Source organism: Mustela nigripes, chromosome 1 (assembly GCF_022355385.1).
Source record: "Mustela nigripes isolate SB6536 chromosome 1, MUSNIG.SB6536, whole genome shotgun sequence".
Taxonomy (NCBI): Eukaryota; Metazoa; Chordata; class Mammalia; order Carnivora; family Mustelidae; genus Mustela; species Mustela nigripes.
The window spans coordinates 100627995-100645477 of record NC_081557.1 but is presented as its reverse complement, the minus strand read 5'-3'; the positions used below and the strand labels follow the sequence as shown (position 1 = coordinate 100645477).

The 17483-nt window shown below is 41.6% G+C and overlaps 1 protein-coding gene across 1 annotated transcript in view; it reads right to left on the bottom strand.

Moving 5' to 3' along the window:
• CWF19L2 (CWF19 like cell cycle control factor 2) overlaps window positions 1-17483 on the bottom strand; it is a 140137-nt gene that overhangs the window by 42028 nt on the left and 80626 nt on the right. The window contains exons 11-12 of the mRNA XM_059418267.1: window positions 10981-11094; window positions 9072-9209 (exon numbers count right to left, since the gene is read on the bottom strand). Of these exons, the coding sequence (XP_059274250.1) occupies window positions 9072-9209; window positions 10981-11094 (252 nt within the window). The remainder of the gene's footprint in view (window positions 1-9071; window positions 9210-10980; window positions 11095-17483) is intronic.

The window sequence follows — 17483 nt, the reverse complement described above, 5'->3', positions numbered from 1 at the left end:
TAGGGTTTTCTCTATATAATGTCATGTTCTCAGCAAATACAGACAGTTTTACTTCTTACTTTTCTTTCTGGTCCTGGGCTTTCGTTTTTTTGGGAGGTTTTTGATTGCTGAATCAATCTCCTTACTTGTTACTGATCTGCTCAGACTTTTTTGTTTCTTCATGATTCAGACATGGTAGGGTGCTTATTTCTAAGAATTTATCCATATTATCCAGGTTGCCCAATTTGCTGGCATATAACTATTTATACCAGTATTTATCATCTTGTACATTTCTGTGGTATCAGCTGAAATGTCTCCTCTTTCATTTATAATTTTATTTGAGTCTTCTTTCTTTTTTCTTGGTAAATCTAGCTAACAGTTTATCAATTTTGTTTATCTTTTCAAAAAACCCAACTCTTAGTTTTCTTGATCTTTTGTGTTTCTATTCTTTATTTCATTTATTTCTGCTCTGATCTTTGCTATTTCCTTCCTCTCTTCTTTTAGTTCCTTGAGGCATAAAAGTCAAGTTATTTATAATCGGATACTTATTTTTTCTAACTACAGATGTTTAGCACTATAAACTCCTTCTTAGCACTTTCTGCTGCATCCCATAAGTTACGGTATGTTCTGTTTAGACTATCACTTGCTTCAATGTATTTTTTTAATTTTCCCTTTGATATCTCTTTGACCCACATGTTGTTCAGGAGTGCAACGGTTCATTTTTACATGTTTGTGAATTTCCCAATTTTCTTCTTGTTACTGATTTCCAGTTTCACACCACTGTGGTCTCAAAAGGTATTTGGCATGATTTCCGTATTTTTCAATTTGGTAAGATGAAAATTTGTGACTGAACAACATATGCTCCATCCTGGAAAGTGTTCCATGTGTGCTTGAGAAGAACACGTATTCTGTTGCTGTTGGATGAAATGTTCTATATATGTTGAGGTCCATTTAGTCTAAAATGTACTTCAAGTCCAGTAATTTTCCTTATTGCTTTTTTTCTGTCTGGATGATCTGTTCACTGATTAAAGTGAGGTACTGAATGGAGTCCTCTAGTATTAGTGAACTGCTGTCTATCACTCTCTTCAGACATGCTTGATATATACAAGGGTTCTGATGTTGGGTACATGTGTATTTTTTTTTTTAAAGATTTTATTTATTTATTTGACAGAGAGAGATCACAAGTAGGCAGAGAGGCAGGCAGAGAGAGAGAGGAGGAAGCAGGCTCCCTGCTGAGCAGAGAGCCCGATACGGGACTCGATCCCAGGACCCTGAGATCACGACCTGAGCCGAAGGTAGCGGCTTAACCCACTGAGCCACCCAGGTGCCCAAGGTACATGTGTATTTTTAATTATTATTTCCTCTTGATGAGTTGACTCCTTTATCATTATATAATGATCTTATCTGGCTCTAGTTACAGTTTTTTACTTCAAGTCTATTTTGTCTGATGTAAGTATAGTTACCCCTGCTTCTTACGGTTCCCATTTGCATGGAATATTTTTTCCCATACCTTCACTTTGAACCTATCTGTGTTGGGAAGCATGTAGTTGGGTATGGTTCCTTATCCATTTGGCCACTCAATGCCTTCTTATGGAAGCATTTAACCCATTACATTTAGAGTAACTGTTGACAGGTAAGAGCTTAGAACGATCATCTTGTGAATGGGTTTTGGCTGTTTGGCAGTTCCTTTTTCCTTGTTTCTGCTCTTGCTGTCTTCCTTTGTGAATGGATGATTTTCCATGGTGGCATACTTTGGTTCCCTTCATCTTTTCCAGTATAGGCTCCGGTTCATGGTTACTCTAAGGCTTACTAGAAACATCTTTCAGGTTTAAGTCCATTTTAAGTTGGTAACAACTTCTATCTCAAAGAAAAACTCTACCCTCTATTCCCTTAACCCCTGAATGTTTTCGACATCACACTTTACTTTTTATATTGTATATCTATTGACAAATTATTGTAGCTGTCACTATTTTTAAGGCTTTTGTCCTTCAGCTTTTACGCTAGAGTTAAGTGGTTAACATACCACTAAATAACAGTAGTAAAGTATTCTGAATCTGACTATATTCTTACCTTTCCTAATGTGTTGGGCATTTTCCTATGTTTTCATGTCACTAATTAGCAGCCTTTTCAATAAGAAGGTCTAGTGAGGACAAACTCCCTCAGGTTTGATTTGTTTAGGGAACTTTTATCTCACCATTATTTCTGAAAGACTACTTTACTGGGGAAAATACTCTTGGTTGGCAGTTTCTTTCAATACTTTTAACATATCCCACTCTCTCCTGATCTGAAAGATCTCTGCTGAGAAATCCACTGTAACACTTAAAGGGGCTCCCTTGTAGGAGAAAATTTTTTTTTCTGTTTGCTTTTAAAAATCTTTTTTTTTCCCTTCAATTTACATTTTATTATATTGTGTCTTGGCAAAGATCATTGTAGACTGAAATCTTGGGATGACCTATTAGCTTCACAAACTTAGATGTCCAAATCTCTCCCCAGGTTTGGGAAGTTCTCAGTCATTATCTCTTTAAATATTAGCTTTCTATCCCTTACTTTCTCTGTCTTCTCCTTTGGGATTCCAATGAGGCACAGATTATTTTTGTTAATGGTGTCCCATAAGACCCAAAGGCTCTCTTCATTCCTTTCCACTCTTTTTCTTTTTGCTTCCCTGACTGGATGATTTCAAATGATTTCTCTTTGAGCTCATGGATTCTTTCTTCTGTTTGGTCTAGTCTGTCAGTGAAGCTCTTTATTGAACTTTATAGTTCACTCATTGTAGTCTTTGGCTACCAATTGCTGTTTGGTTTATTTTTATGTTCTGTTTCTTTGTGGACCTTCCTGTTTTGTTCCTGTATTGTTTTCCTGACTTCATTCAATTGCCTATCAGTGATCTCAGAGTTCTCTGAGCATGTTTAAGGCAATTACTTCCAATTCTTCATCAGGTAATGCCTGTATCCTCTCTTCTTTGGGGCCAGTTACTGCATCTCTTTGTTAGAGTCATGCTGCCCTCATTATTTATGATCCCTGTAACCTTGGATAGATACCTGTGCCCTTGAAAAAGTGGTTCCCTCTTCTGACTTTATGGACTTCAGTAAGAGAAAATGTCCACCTGCACATGGGGGCATGCTGGAGCATGCAGTAACCTCAGGTCTAAAGGTGCAGGGTGCCAAGTGTGAGGGCACATGGTGGCAACAGGTCTAAGGGAGTGCGGTGGCTCACTGGCCCGAGTCACTGGGGTCCACAGTGTCAACAACTGTGTGCTCCTTGGCAGGTTCTGGGGGTCCACAGAAACTGCAAGGGCTGTTGGGGTCCTCGGCAGCAGATCGAGGCCAGGGCTGAGAAAGTAAGTTGCCAGAGTGACTTGTGGGGGCCAGCTACAGGTGGCAAGGGTGGGGTACACTACAGGAACACAGTTTTTGGCAGAAACTGTCATGGCTATTGGGTCCTGCCATGGGTGCCTGGCAGTGGATGCAAGTGGTAGGGGTCAAGGAGGATGTGTGCAAAGTGGGACCAGCTGCAGGGGAGCAGAGTGATACAGGGCAATGACAGACGGTAGTGCCTGATCCAGGCCCAGAAGCAGCTGCATGGACCCAGGCCACGCTCACACTTTCCTATAGCAACAGAGTCTCCCCTGAGGCACAGGCATGGCAGTGGAGGCTCGTGAAGTGACAGATGTCTGGTTGGCCATGTGCAAATACACACGTAACAGGGTTAACCACCAATGTGCATGTGGTGGTAGGGGCCAGTCACCAGGGTTTAAGCTCTATCTTGTATTCACGCAGCTGCAGAAGCCTGGGCAAGCTGCTGGTGTGGTTCCCAGGCTTCAAGGGAGGTGACTGGGGACAGGACAGGGAGCAGGATGGGACCAAGACAGCTGAATGTACCTATCTATGAAGTTAAAGCTGGTCAAACCTGCAAGCTTTCTGCAGTGGCTATGTGACCATTCACTGCTCTCTTCAGTGGTAAACACTGTTCTGTGTGCTGAGCAGACCACTGGGAACCATGATCACTCCACAGTGTGGCTTTTACCAGTGGCCCCTACATTTCTTCCTGGTTCCGAGTTGTCTCTACATGTCAGCTTTGCTGGTCTCTGGGTTCAAAGAAACTGAAGTGGGCCCCCCTTCATGTGGAGCCCCAAAATGTGAGGGAAGCTGTCCAGGCACCCTGCTCTCCTCTTCCCTGCAAGAGGAACTCATGCTAGCTGTGGAGTTCCCTCTAAGAGCTGAGCGATGCCAGCTTGGGGACAGGAGAATCCAGACAAAAATGAAGCTTTTCTCTTCCCCTTTGTATGCAGTCATTCTCAGGGGTTTTTCTGGTTTCACTATGTTGTTAAAGTTTCTTAAGTAGACTCTAGAGCTCTCTTTAGTCATGGCTGGCTACCTGATTGTTGGTTTCTGTGAGGAAATGAAGGCTGAAATCTATTACTCTGCCATTTTGGTGACATCCCACTGGTAAATTTCTATATCTATTATGATGGTCTACCTTAGTAAATCTGAATTTTAAAAAACTCAAAGATGTTAAATGTTTAGGGATCACAATCATTGGAAAATCAGTTAATACTGAAAACAACACTATACAATACAAAAATTACGAAAAGATCCTATAATACACAAACAGGGCAAAAGAAAAACATAAACAAGCTCTACCACTGGCACCCTTAAAGCAATAAATCATGGCAGTGAAATAAGAAAAATACAAAACGTCATGATTCAGTGAAACTAAATCTCTATCCAAACATGGCAGAAGAAAAATACACTGACCTGTGTAGTTTTAAATTTATAACCATAAACTTCAAATGGACCTTCAGTGCTGCCTGAAAGTCCTACTTTATTTCACACACTGGTTCCCTCAAAAAGCTTTCCACATTTTCTTCTCAAACCTCTAACAGCCCTTCTTCGCCATCACTCTGGCTGAGAACCCTAGTCTTCTCAATAAATGAGGAGAAGGAGTTAGAGGAGAACTAGTCCATGTGCCGCCACCACACTTGCAAACCTCCCCACCTCCTGCCATGATGGCGGGCAGCACCCAGCTCCTCTGTAAGGACAGCTCCTCGCGACTGTCCTCACACTCACTCTTGAACCATGATAATCACACTTTCCTCCTTAACCAGACCAAGGAATCCACACCTAAGAGCGTCGCCAGAAATCTCCACAATGCCGAATCCGATGGTCACTTGTCCACCCTCAAAGATCTTCCTCAGCCTCTCAAAAGCAACTGAGACAGTCACTGACAAGCTCCTTCCTGTCTTCTCTCGTTTCTGAAACTCCACACCCTCAGTCTTCCCTCTGCCTCACTGACTGCTCCTTCTCAATCTCATCTGTTGAACCCTTTTTGTCCCCTTCCAGACAGTGCTCAAGAGCTCATTCTTCAGACCCACATCATTAATAACTTCTTAAGCCCCAGAGCTTTAAACATGTTTTTTTAAAGATTTTTTATTTATTCATTTGAGAGAGAGAGAGAATACAAGCAGGGGGAGGGGCAGAGGCAGATGGAGGAGCAGGCTCCCCACTGAGCATGGAGCCTGATGTGGGGCTCGATCCCAGGACCCTGGGATCATGACCTGAGCCGAAGGCAGATGCTCAACCGAATGAGCCACCCAGGTGCCCCTAAATACATTTAAACTGAACAGCACCCAAATCTATATGAGAGCGCCAACATCTACCAGAGCCCCATGGCAGTCACTCCTTACCACCATGTGAGTGGCTAATGGGCATTTCATATTGCACAAGCCTATCACAGTATACTTGATCGCACACGCCTGTCACAGTATACTTGATCTCCTCCCTCCAGTGAAATGTGTCCCCCACAAGGTTTTCTATTTCAATCAATAGCATCATCACTGCCCCAAATCCTACACTGCTCAGCAGTTTATCGCCCTAATCCAAGGCTCAATGTGAATGAGAGAAATGCCCCTCCTAAAGTGCTCCCTTACTTCCACTCCTGCCTCTACATTATCTTCTCAGAAGAGCTGCCAGAAAAATACTTTCTAAAATAAACCAGCAGGTTCCAATCTGGCATTCAAAGGGTTGAGAAGCAGAACAAAATGAAAAAAATCAACAACTCTTCTTAAATCTCTCAAGAAACGACCACCCCAGAATCAGGGAGACAGCCCGGTGGGTACAGAGAATTATAGTCGATCTGTGTGGGAAACAGCGCCTGGGCAGGAAAATCTAACCTGTGACTGACCTCGTGCCAGAGGCTCAGTGTGGACAGTGCAGACAAGTCCGAAAGTTAAACACTCCGCAGCACCTGGTCCTAGGAAAAGTCCCCACAATTCTGTGAGTCTGACCTCTAGGCACTCAACCAGGTCCTCACAGCGAAGACCAGAGACAGAAGACCAGAGACAGAAGACCAGACGCACAGCATTGCGACAGGCAGGAGAGCGCTCTGCTCTTCCTAACAAGGTCGGCCCTCAGGAGGGATGGTCCAGCCGGAGCGTCACCTGCGGGGGTTTCATCACAGCCTGGCCCACCGAAGCAAGGGGCACGGCACTGCAGCCCACCCCAGCCAGCCCCTCCCCACGAAGCCAGGCAGGAAGCCAGAAGCGCTGGTGAAGCCCACAGGCCCAGAGTGTCAGCTCCTCAGTAACAGAGGAACGACGTGAGCAGGGAGATGGGATCTGAGGCACGAAGAACCTGCAGAGACCAAACCCAGCAGAAATGAAGCGTGCTCTTGACGGCCTTATGAGCAGACCAGACACGGCTGAGGAAGGAAGCTCGGAGCCTGAGCATGACAAGAGAAACTTCCACAGTCAGAAAGCAGAGAAAACAAAGACTGAGAAAAACAGAACAGGGTATACGAGAACTGGGGGACAACTACAGAACATAAACCAGATCGTGACACTGTCCCAGTCCGAACCTTCCAGATCGCTTACAGCACCCACCGCTTACACAAAGCCACAAGCTCCCACACCGTGGCCTGTGAGACCTCACAAGACGTGAGTCCTGCTACGTCTTCCACCTCTTCTTCTACTCCCCTGTCCCTTCCCGCTGTCCCAGTCTCACACATCCCCCTGTTGTCTTCTCATGCTCCTCGAGCTCACCTCCACTTCAGATCCTCTGCGTTTGCGGTTTCTTCCATGTGAATGTTCTCCCCGATACTCGCATGGACCGCTCCCTGACTCTGTTCACAGGCTGCAGAACCGCACCTCCAGAGAGGCCTCCCGTCAACACTCCGCTGAAGCACCAGCCTACCTCCTTCCATTTTGCTTTACTTCCTACAGCAAGATTTTCTATTTTGTATGATATCTATGTTATATAATATTTTATATCGTGCATTTGTTCACTTTCTATCTCATCCACTAGAAATATGAGCTCCTTGAGGGGAAGAACTTTGACTTAACTGGGTCCCTGCTCACAGCGCCAAGAATTATATCCATCTAGCAAAAATTAGGTGTCCAGTGAACATGTGAAGTAGTACATGATTACTACAATTTACAACAAGGTTTTTTTAATCTTGTATACCAACCTGAACTGACTACATTCAGATCACTAAAATGAAATAACTCCGAGTTGCACATAAAATTGTGTGTCCTGTTTCTAAAAAGAACCTTCATAAAAATATATCCTTCTGAGGGTGCCTGGTTGGCTCAGTTGTTAAGCGTCTGCCTTCAGCTCAGGTCATGATCCCAGGGTCCTGGGATCCAGCCCTGCATCAGTCTCCCTGCTTCCCCCCTTTCTCTCTGGCTGCTGCTCTGCCTACCTGTGCTCTCTCTCTCTCTGTCAAATAAATAAATAAAATATTAAAAAAAAATACATCCTTCTTTCTGCATTGAATTTCCAGACCCTAAGAGACTTCTAGTCTTTCTCTCCAAATAAAGAGAAGTAAAATGATCCTATGGGTTAAATTTAAGATCCCATACAATTCTTGGTGATGGGAAGAATGATCATGTCTATTTAAAATCAAGTTTGTTTTACTTCTCCTAACATACACATACACACAGACAGCTTGGTTACCTTTATTCTAGTTTTCATTGTTAAAATTTTCACCAGGCAATATATTCACACAGTTTGGAAAAAAGGTCTAAAAAAGCATACAGTAAAAAAAAATCTTGCCCCTATATGTCAGACAGTGAGTTCAAACTCCCATCACCAAAAAGTAACCACTGGTATCCCAAAGCAGGCATAGGCAAATTACTTCAAATATCTCAGCTTTGTGGGCCATATGGTTTCCATCACAACTACTCAACTCAGCCACTGTAGGGTGAAAACACCTTAGACAATAGGTAAACAAATGTGGACAGCTGCATTCTAGAAAAGCTTGGTCTGCAAATCCAGACGGTGAGCTGCAACCCCAGCACAGTCAACCCTTACACAGCTGAGTTCAGATAGGTCCTTTCATAAAAAGGCCAGTGGTACTGTTTGGAAGGGACTGCAACTAAGAACGCTATTCGAAATAGAAACTACTCCTGCTAACCATATTAGGGTACTAACACACATTTTCATATAAATATGAAATATAAATACAAATTTTCAAATAAATAGATATTACATCATTCTAAGATGGTTCCTCTGTGATCTATGTTACTTCAAACATGCTTCTTGTGATGTAACTATGAAGAAGTGAAAGAACATTAACACGAAACTCTGGCCCAAAGCTTCCCCTTAAATGATAGCTCAAATACACAATTTTGTCATGGTATACATAAAAAGCCAAACCAGAATCTCTATTTAAAAACAAGATAAAGGGACGCCTGGGTGGCTCAGTTGGTTAAGCAGCTGCCTTCGGCTCAGGTCATGATCCCAGCGTCCTGGGATCGAGTCCCACATCGGGCTCCTTGCTTGGCAGGGAGCTTGCTTCTCCCTCTGCCTCTGCCTGCCATTCTGTCTGCCTGTGCTCACTCTCTCCCCCCACCGATAAATAAATAAAAATCTTTTTAAAAAAATAAAAATAAAAATAAATAAATAAAAACAAGATAAATTCCAAATATGTATTTCCCAGTCAATTTCAAAATATATGTTCCTGGTATGTCTTATAAAGGACTTGGTTTAATAAAATAAATCAAAAGCAGAAAGAATCAGCTCTCTGAAAAATAGATCATTGCTAGATGGGTGTAACCAGCTTCTCAAAATTGGAAGGTATTCTATGAATGGTCTTACCTTAGATGCTATCTTCATAAAAAGCTTGTTTTGATTTTCTGCTGTTCCCATCTTTTCATTCTTGACCAAATCATTTAGGCTGAGATTATCATCATCATGAAAGTATCTAACCCTTTCTTTTTCTTCATGAGTTGAAGCCTATGAGAAAATGAACATTATTTCATGAAAACATGGGACTCTAAAGTATTTTTAATTATGTGTAAATCTGATATTAATTGTAAAACCCCCACTACATACCACAATCTTTCCTTCCAGTTTATCCCTATTCTATGTGCTTCCTGTCAGAAGGATTTCCAGTAGAGTACCACTCCCTGTTTCTGTCCCATTGCTCTTCTCTTCTCCACGATGGAAGTATGACACTGATTTCTGGGGTGAGGGAAAAGCCAGAAATGTTTTATCCCTTTTTCTCTCCTGTTTGCTCTTCTTGTAGTAACAATTCCTAGCCCCATGGAGGGAAATCTGTCGTCATCCAGAGATCAAGTAAGCATACTGAAAACAAAGTACTAGCAAATCCATTTCATACAGCTCTACCAGAAACAAAGCTAATATTCTGATTCTCATCTAAATCAGTCCTGGGTTTTCCCAGTAGCTGGTTCCACTGACATGTGGAAAAGAAAGTGCTGTTTATTTCTTCTCAAGTCCAATCTCCCTTACGTTCCCTTATTCTCACATTCCCTCATCGAAATAAAACCTGTTCTTCAACCTCTCTGAGATCTTTGGAACCACATTTTCAGTATTTCTTCCCAACATTACTCTTCCCGAAATCACTAGCCTAAACCTCATATTCCATGACTTCAGTAGCTCCCTCGCTCCAGACCTTGGCTTTCTGGCCCTCTCTCAACCTTTCATATACTCAAAAGATAAAGCTCAACCCTGAACGAATGTGGCTTCTGCCCTCTTTACCCCTCTACCTACACTGCTCAGTTGGGAGGCAGCTCTGAAGGCCCCCTTGTCATCTGGCATCACATCTGTGACTCCCTAGCCAGTTCTGTCCTTTCGTGGAATCCAACCTTTTACTATTGTCTTGCTACATCTCCATTCCAAACGCCAAATTCCCCCATTTCATCAGAAGAAGGATCCATCCACTCTATTTGCTGAATGAATTACTATTCCCAGCAGTGTAGGCAATCAACAGGCAAATAATAAACATCTGACAAAAAATTATAAATGAGCAAATCTTCTGTGGGCCCAATTACCCCTTGTATGATATTCCAAATGCAAAACAAAAATTCCAACTTGAGAAAACTGAATATATTGGTTTTACCATCTCAAGAGCCTCAAGGTAGTGCTAAAAACTAACTGATAGAGCTGGGAAATGGAAAAGAAAATAAGGTTTATAAAGGATCACAGCAACTACATAATTAAGACATTACTGTGTACTGATACCCCATCACTACAGCTCAAATTAGCTAGCACAAGATCTTCCCTAAGACCTACGTTAAATATGTAAAAAGAAGCTAGAAACAATGGCAAAAAGATGTACACAAAATTAAAACTCCCAGGGCACCTGGGTGGCTCTGTCAGTTAAGCATATGACTTGATTTCGGCTCAGGTTATGATCTTAGGGTTGTGAGATGGAGCCCCACATCAGGCTCCGGTATGAACATACCTCCTGCTTCAGATTCTCTCTCTCTCTCCCTACACCCCTCCCCTCCAAAAAAATTAAAATTGCCTTAAACATTCGATGTTCATTCACAGTTATTGGAAAACCATAACTGAATCAGACTGCATTTTGTAAAATGCAAAGGGATATACCCAGGAATAAAAGTAATAATATAATTTTCTACCTTCTAATGTTTGTATTATAAACCTACATTTCAGAAAATATTCTGAAGTAGTCTGACACAAAGAAAGCCAATGAGGAGAGAGGAATTCTGAATTAATACACAAAGACCTATGTTAAGCATACCATCTGTCTCTTCCTTCTTCCTGCTTTAGAGTCCAGAGGTTTTCCTGGTGTGTGCACAGGCCACACTCGCCCAGACTGATCTGTTTTGACCAGGATCACTTCTTGGTCTTCCTTCTATGAAAAGATTTAGAGATAACTTTTGAAATTATTGTGGAAAGTACTGAATATTTAAATTTAGTAATCAAAAAAAAGCATAAAAAGGACTCTAGCTTTCACAGGTAATTATAGATTATCTTCAGTCTCCTGGAAATTCATTACCCATGTAATGTAAAATGATCATGATCTCTTCAGAGAAAAGGTGGGAAGGGGATCCAAGGTTCATTTTGTTATTTTTTTTTAAAGCAATCACAGAAGCAAGCTTAAAGTAACATTTCCATCTAGACACTATTAAAAGATGACTAAGTACCAATATTTATACAGGCATTGTATGGGAGTGCCCATAATTTATGCAGCATATGTCATGTTTAACCCATGTTTCTTCAATTTAAAGATGCTACTAAACCCTGATTATAAGAAATAAAGCAATGACGGGTGCTTGGGTAGCTCAGTGGGTTAAGTGCCTGACTCTTGATGTTAGCTCAGGTCATGATCTCAGGGTCATGAGATCAAGTCCAGACTCAGGCTCCATGCTGGGTTTGGAACCTTATAAAGATTCTCTCTCTTCCTCTGCCCTTCCCCTACTCCCACCTCACCACTGCTCAAGCACACACATGCTCTTTAAAAAAAAGAAGAAGAAGAAAACAAAAAGAAATAAAGCAACAAAATGGAAACAACAAACTTGCTAACTTAGCTGCTATAATGATACTCCACACAACTTCTATTCATTCCATTAATAGCCCTAAAATGCTTTCCACTTCTATGATTTTTCAGAAATTATATCCCACTTGCTTTCAATCCATGATCTTTTTCCTACAAACTGTCGGCCAAATACATCCCTGCTACAATACAGAGTAAGATTATACTTTATCCTATGAGGAAAATGAATGTTATTGGAAAGGTTCTAACAAAGAATCACAAAAAATATTAGATATCTACTTTATTAAAAAGCAGTTTGAAACAAATCCAAGCAAATTATTCACACTTCAGCTTTCTTCTCATATCAGAATCAATTATTAAAAATCAATTTCAATTCCATTTAATAGAGATTTAGTTCCCCTGTTGAGATGGAATAAAAAAATAGATATCAATTATTGATCTTACAGTCACACAAAATACTACTATCACTACTTTCCTTTTTCAATTAGTTAACAGTTAATATGTCATATTTTAAAGGGTATCTCTCATTGTTCTCTTACTGGGTAACAGAGATGGGCAACACTTTATTTTTTTATCTAAGTTTATCAGATTGCTAAAGGTGATCTCCCTAAGGACTTTCAAATTACTAAATCTAATACATACTTATCAATCATCATCTTCCTTTACTGGAAGTTTTTGATTCCGTTTATTATATTTTCAGCCTGAAACTCTTCTTATTCCAGTTTTCTAAATCCTCTACTCATTCCTGGTTCTGCTTTACCTCTCTCTGACCCATTCATCCATTAAATACTCTAAGAAGTACCTAACTTGTGTAGTTACTAAAAGAAGTATAGTCCCTGCCAACAAGAAGTGTACAGCCCATGTACTGAGTGAATGAATTATTCTCTACATGCATTAGTCAGCATAAAGAGAGTCAACTTCACTCTCTCCTCCATCTCAAGCTATACTCCAAGTACTGATGACTCCAAGGGTTCCTTGGTTTCTAGCCTGCATAACTGTCACTCGTACTGACAAAAGATTCATTATGCTAAATACAAATGTAATTATGTCATTCTTCACTGAAAAACTTGCAGGGACCCCATATTACTCAGGAGAGATCAGTACCTTTCAAAGTATAGCCCACAGACCAGTGCCAGTCTGAGAATTACCCGCCATGATATATTTGTTATCAGTCCATAATGAATTAGGTACAAAAACCAAGTGTTTACAAACTTTTACAGCAATCTTCAACAGTAATTATGTTGGTTCAATCTAACTTAAAATTTTGACCTATATTTTAGAATACCTTTATTTCATTTTTCTATAATTTTCACTGTGTTTTACAAAACTATTAGTTCATGATGGGCTGGAAAATCGAAAAGCAAAAATCAAACAAACAAAAAAAGAACAAAAAAACACACTCTTTTCACTACATCTGTATCTTTGGGGTAAATACCCAGTAGTGCAATTACAGGGTCATAGGGAAGCTCTATTTTTAATTTCTTGAGGAATCTCCACACTGTTCTCCAAAGTGGCTACACCAACTTGCATTTCCACCAACAGTATAAGAGGTTTCCCCTTTCTCTACAACCTCTCCAACACACATTGTTTCCTGTCTTGCTAATTTTGGCCATTCTAACTGGTGTAAGGTGCTATCTCAATGTGGTTTTAATTTGAATCTCCCTAATGGCTAGTGATGATGAACATTTTTTCATGTGTCTGATAGCCATTTGTATGTCTTATTGGAGAAGTGTCTGTTCATATCTTCTGCCCATTTTTTGATATGACTATCTGTTTTGTGTGTGCTGAGTTTGAGAAGTTTGTTTGTTTGTTTGTTTGTTTGACAGAGACAGATCACAAGTAGGCAGAGAGAGGAAGGAAAGCAGGCTCCCTGCTGAGCAGAGAGCCCGATGTGGGGCTCGATCCCAGGACCCTGGGATCATGACCTGAGCTGAAGACAGACGCTTTAAACCACTCAGCCACCCAGGCACCCCGAGAAGTTCTTTATAGATCTTGGATATCAGCCTTTTGTCTGTACTGTCATTTGCAAATATTTTCTCTCATTCCAAAAAAAAAAAAAGACCCACTCTGACATAAAAAAAAAAAAAAACAACACTCTGATCGGGGTGCCTGGGTGGCTCAGTGGGTTAAGGCCTCTGCCTTCGGCTCAGGTCTTGATCCCGGGGTCCTGGGATCAAGCCCCAAATCAGGCTCTCTGCTCAGCCAGGAGCCTGCTTCCTCCTCTCTCTCTGCCTGTTTCTCTGCCTATTTGTGAGCTCCGTCTGTCAAATAAATAAAATCTTTAAGAAAACAAACAAACAAACAAACAAAACCACTCTGATCCTCTAGCACAGTCTGAGAAACACTGTACTAGACTGTGAGATAAAGGCCAAGCACCTTAAGATACTATGTAAGGCCTTCAAATTCAAATACTATAGCCTTCTTCAAATTCACTTTTTCTCTAGCTGTTCACGGTTTTCGTAAACTTACTGTCCTTTTTTACTTCCTAAATAATTTTAGGCATGTTTGTATTGCTAGACCATAATTTTTTCAGTATTTGTCTATCTACAATTCTCTGTCTTTGCCACTTATCCAGGCGGAAGACCAAGCTAGGTGCTAGCCAGTATCTACCATACCCGGCAGCGCGGTGAAAACCAATGGGCCTGATACACGGGATTAATGAACTGGTGCCTCGGACAGACTGACTCCTCTCCCACCACCAACCCACCAAACTCCCAGCTATGCTCCTCTTCTCTGTGCTTTTCTACATCCTGTTCCTGGGGCATGCCGAGGAACACCCCCTTTTCCCACTTTGGGTCCCTGAGACAGAAATAGGAGCAATTTCCACATATGCTACTCCATTAGTCCAGAACAACAGGATCCGCACACGAAGGCCGCAGGCCAAATCTAGCCTGCTGCCTCTGCTTGTCTGGCCCACAAGCTAAAGAGGGTTTTACATTATTAAATAGCTGAGGGAAAAATCAAAAGAATGCCATATTTCATGAGGAATAAAATTAAATGCAATTCTCATTTCCATGTCCACAACGTTGGACCGGAACAGAGCCATGCTCACTTGTCTCTCTGTGGTCTGTGGCTGCTTTTACCCGATGACAGCTTCGAGGCCATGTCTCTGAGTTGCTGTGACACACACTGGAAAGCCCACGAAGCCTATGTTTACTACTGGGTCTGTAGAGACAAAGTCTGCCACCCTTGATCTATGTTATTCTTCAGATGATAAAACTAATTCAAAATCATTTAATGCTCTATTACCTGAGCACAAGCAGGATAAAAACTTGCAAATGCTGGATAGCATCACCAACAGATCCCGGTGGTAACAGGGAGGGAAGAGAATGGGGACCCAGGGCCCTTTCATTTTGTTGACATAGGCCTGACATCCATTGCTGGCCACAACGGCCACCATGAAAACCCAAGTATAACCTGGCACGGTTACAAACCAGACAATACAGAAAAATACATGAAACAACCAAGCCAGAAGGAGGAGCCCAGAATTTAAAGTGGGTGCCTTCAGGACAGAGATGATGGTCTGAGAAGGGCTCAAGACATTGCCTTCCTTTCCCACTGGCCTTCCAGCATTATTTGGGTATAACACACCGATTAGAAAGAAAAGGAAAGGAAAAAGCCTACATCACTTTGCTTCAAAGCTGGTGTTTAAACATTCTAAACATCTGCCTGAAAGCCATTTGTGGCACCTTTCACATAAAGGAAAAGTCTTCCACTACATCAGATTTTCCCACCAGTTGGTATTCTGTGAGTCTGTCATCACTGAAGGCCACAGAACATGTTTCTATCTTAAAATGTCAACAAATAAGCAGTTATGATAGTTCACAGTATTTTAATGATTTTTAAACAACCCCTACTGTATCTCTAATTATGTCCACGGAGAGCAGGCTATTTGCTACACACAAGTTCTCAGCCAAGGTAGTAAGGGGACTCGACACGGGGCTGCTTTCCATCCACCGACACGTATGTCCTGGCTCAAGGGTATTTGTTCACTTTTAGTTTATACTTTAGTAATTTCATTACCTACTCTTCAACATGTTTTCTCTCTCTTCTGCACCGGGTTCCTGGCGCCCGGCATGCTGGGGTGAGTTCTGGGGCCAGAGTGCCCAGGTGCCTACGCTGCCCCATCACAGAACCATTTCTGAATTCATAAAAATAAACAAAATAGCTGAGGTATTTTCAGGATGAAATTAATACATATATGTTATTTAAAACAATGCCTAGGAATAAAGTGAGTGATCAATAAATATGAGCTTAAGCTTTTCAATTCTCTTTCATGTCTCTAACCCTTTCTTGATCTGATGGGAGTCTTACCTAGGATTTACCCCCCCCATCTCTAAAATTCCTGGGATACTATTATTCTTCATATTCATCTACCATTGTTTCACCTTTTCTTTAGAATATTATTCCGTTTTCAGAACCAAAGCTACTAAACATGCTTACAGTCCCTCTGAGACTATGCCGGCATTTTCAATTCACTGGCAATGAATGTTTACATCCCAATTATTTTTTCCTATGTTTTCTGGCACGCGAGTGTGCAAGCTTGACCGGGAGGGTCTGTCTCCTCCCTCCTGCCTCTCCACCTCCTCTCAGCCTTCAGTGAATGGTAGCTTTGACAGTGTCTCCACTCAGTCCATGAGGATTCCTGGTCTCGCCTTGTGAGCCTGGGGCTGTTTCACGTCGTCCAAGTCACGACTGCAAGACCATGTCTGCCTTCTTCCATCTAAAACACCTCCCAGCCTCATAATTGCCTAGGAGCTACAGCCCTAAGTACTCAAGGCCTTTTCCAGACTCTTTTCTCAGGGAGCCTGCAAACTGGGATGCGACAGGGAGAGGCTGCGTGAGGGAATTTCATTCCCATCGCCTCAGAGGAACTCAGTTCCCAGCTGCTCTGCCTCTCTTTGGACTTAGATCCCTACAATCCCGGATCCTCACTGGTTCATAATTCCATTCAGTTCAGGGAAGTGTATCTTTACTTTTGAGCCTGTTACATCTCTTCCACATCTCTCTTTTATTTGGTCTGTGATTGCTGTTTTCATACAGAGTGAAGGCCTCGAAGCACTAACCTCGGGTCGGAGCACTCGGAAATGCTGCCCCTTGATTTTCCAAACATGTTAAGTTGTGAGGACCCCTAGGAAACTCCACATCAACATTGCTATTCAGAACAGAAGAGATGGCCCAGCACAAACGGAAAATGTACACCAGGACCACAGCCTTTCAGCTCCTCAAGCCCCCTTACCCCCGTCAATACTGGGATTCTTCTAGAGCATGCTCTAGGATCAGAATAAAAGCACATTATTTATTGGCATAATAATTGACATACCATTAATTAGTATTATAATGACCTGCCTAACCTCTTTGCCATAAAGCTGCTGGTAGGATGGCTTCTAAATGTGTACAAGCTTGAGAAAATTAAAGATTACTGTAAAGGATCATTATTAAAAAAACTCTAGGTAAAAACTAATGCTAGACTACAGTTTACGTCACAATTTCAAAAGTGTATTATTTGGAGACACATTTAGCTACGAACGATTTTAATTTTGTTAACAGATATTTTCTAGAACCAGTATAATATCTGGCACTGGCATAATATGAAAGGCAATTCAATTTTTCAGTGTCCTTTCCGCCTTTCATCATAGCTTCTCTGTAGTCCTACATATGAAGCTATCCATGAAAAAACACGTGACTTTACGTTTTATTTTTAACCAGGCTTCTTTCAGCATTTGCCAAGGTGGGGAGGGATAAGA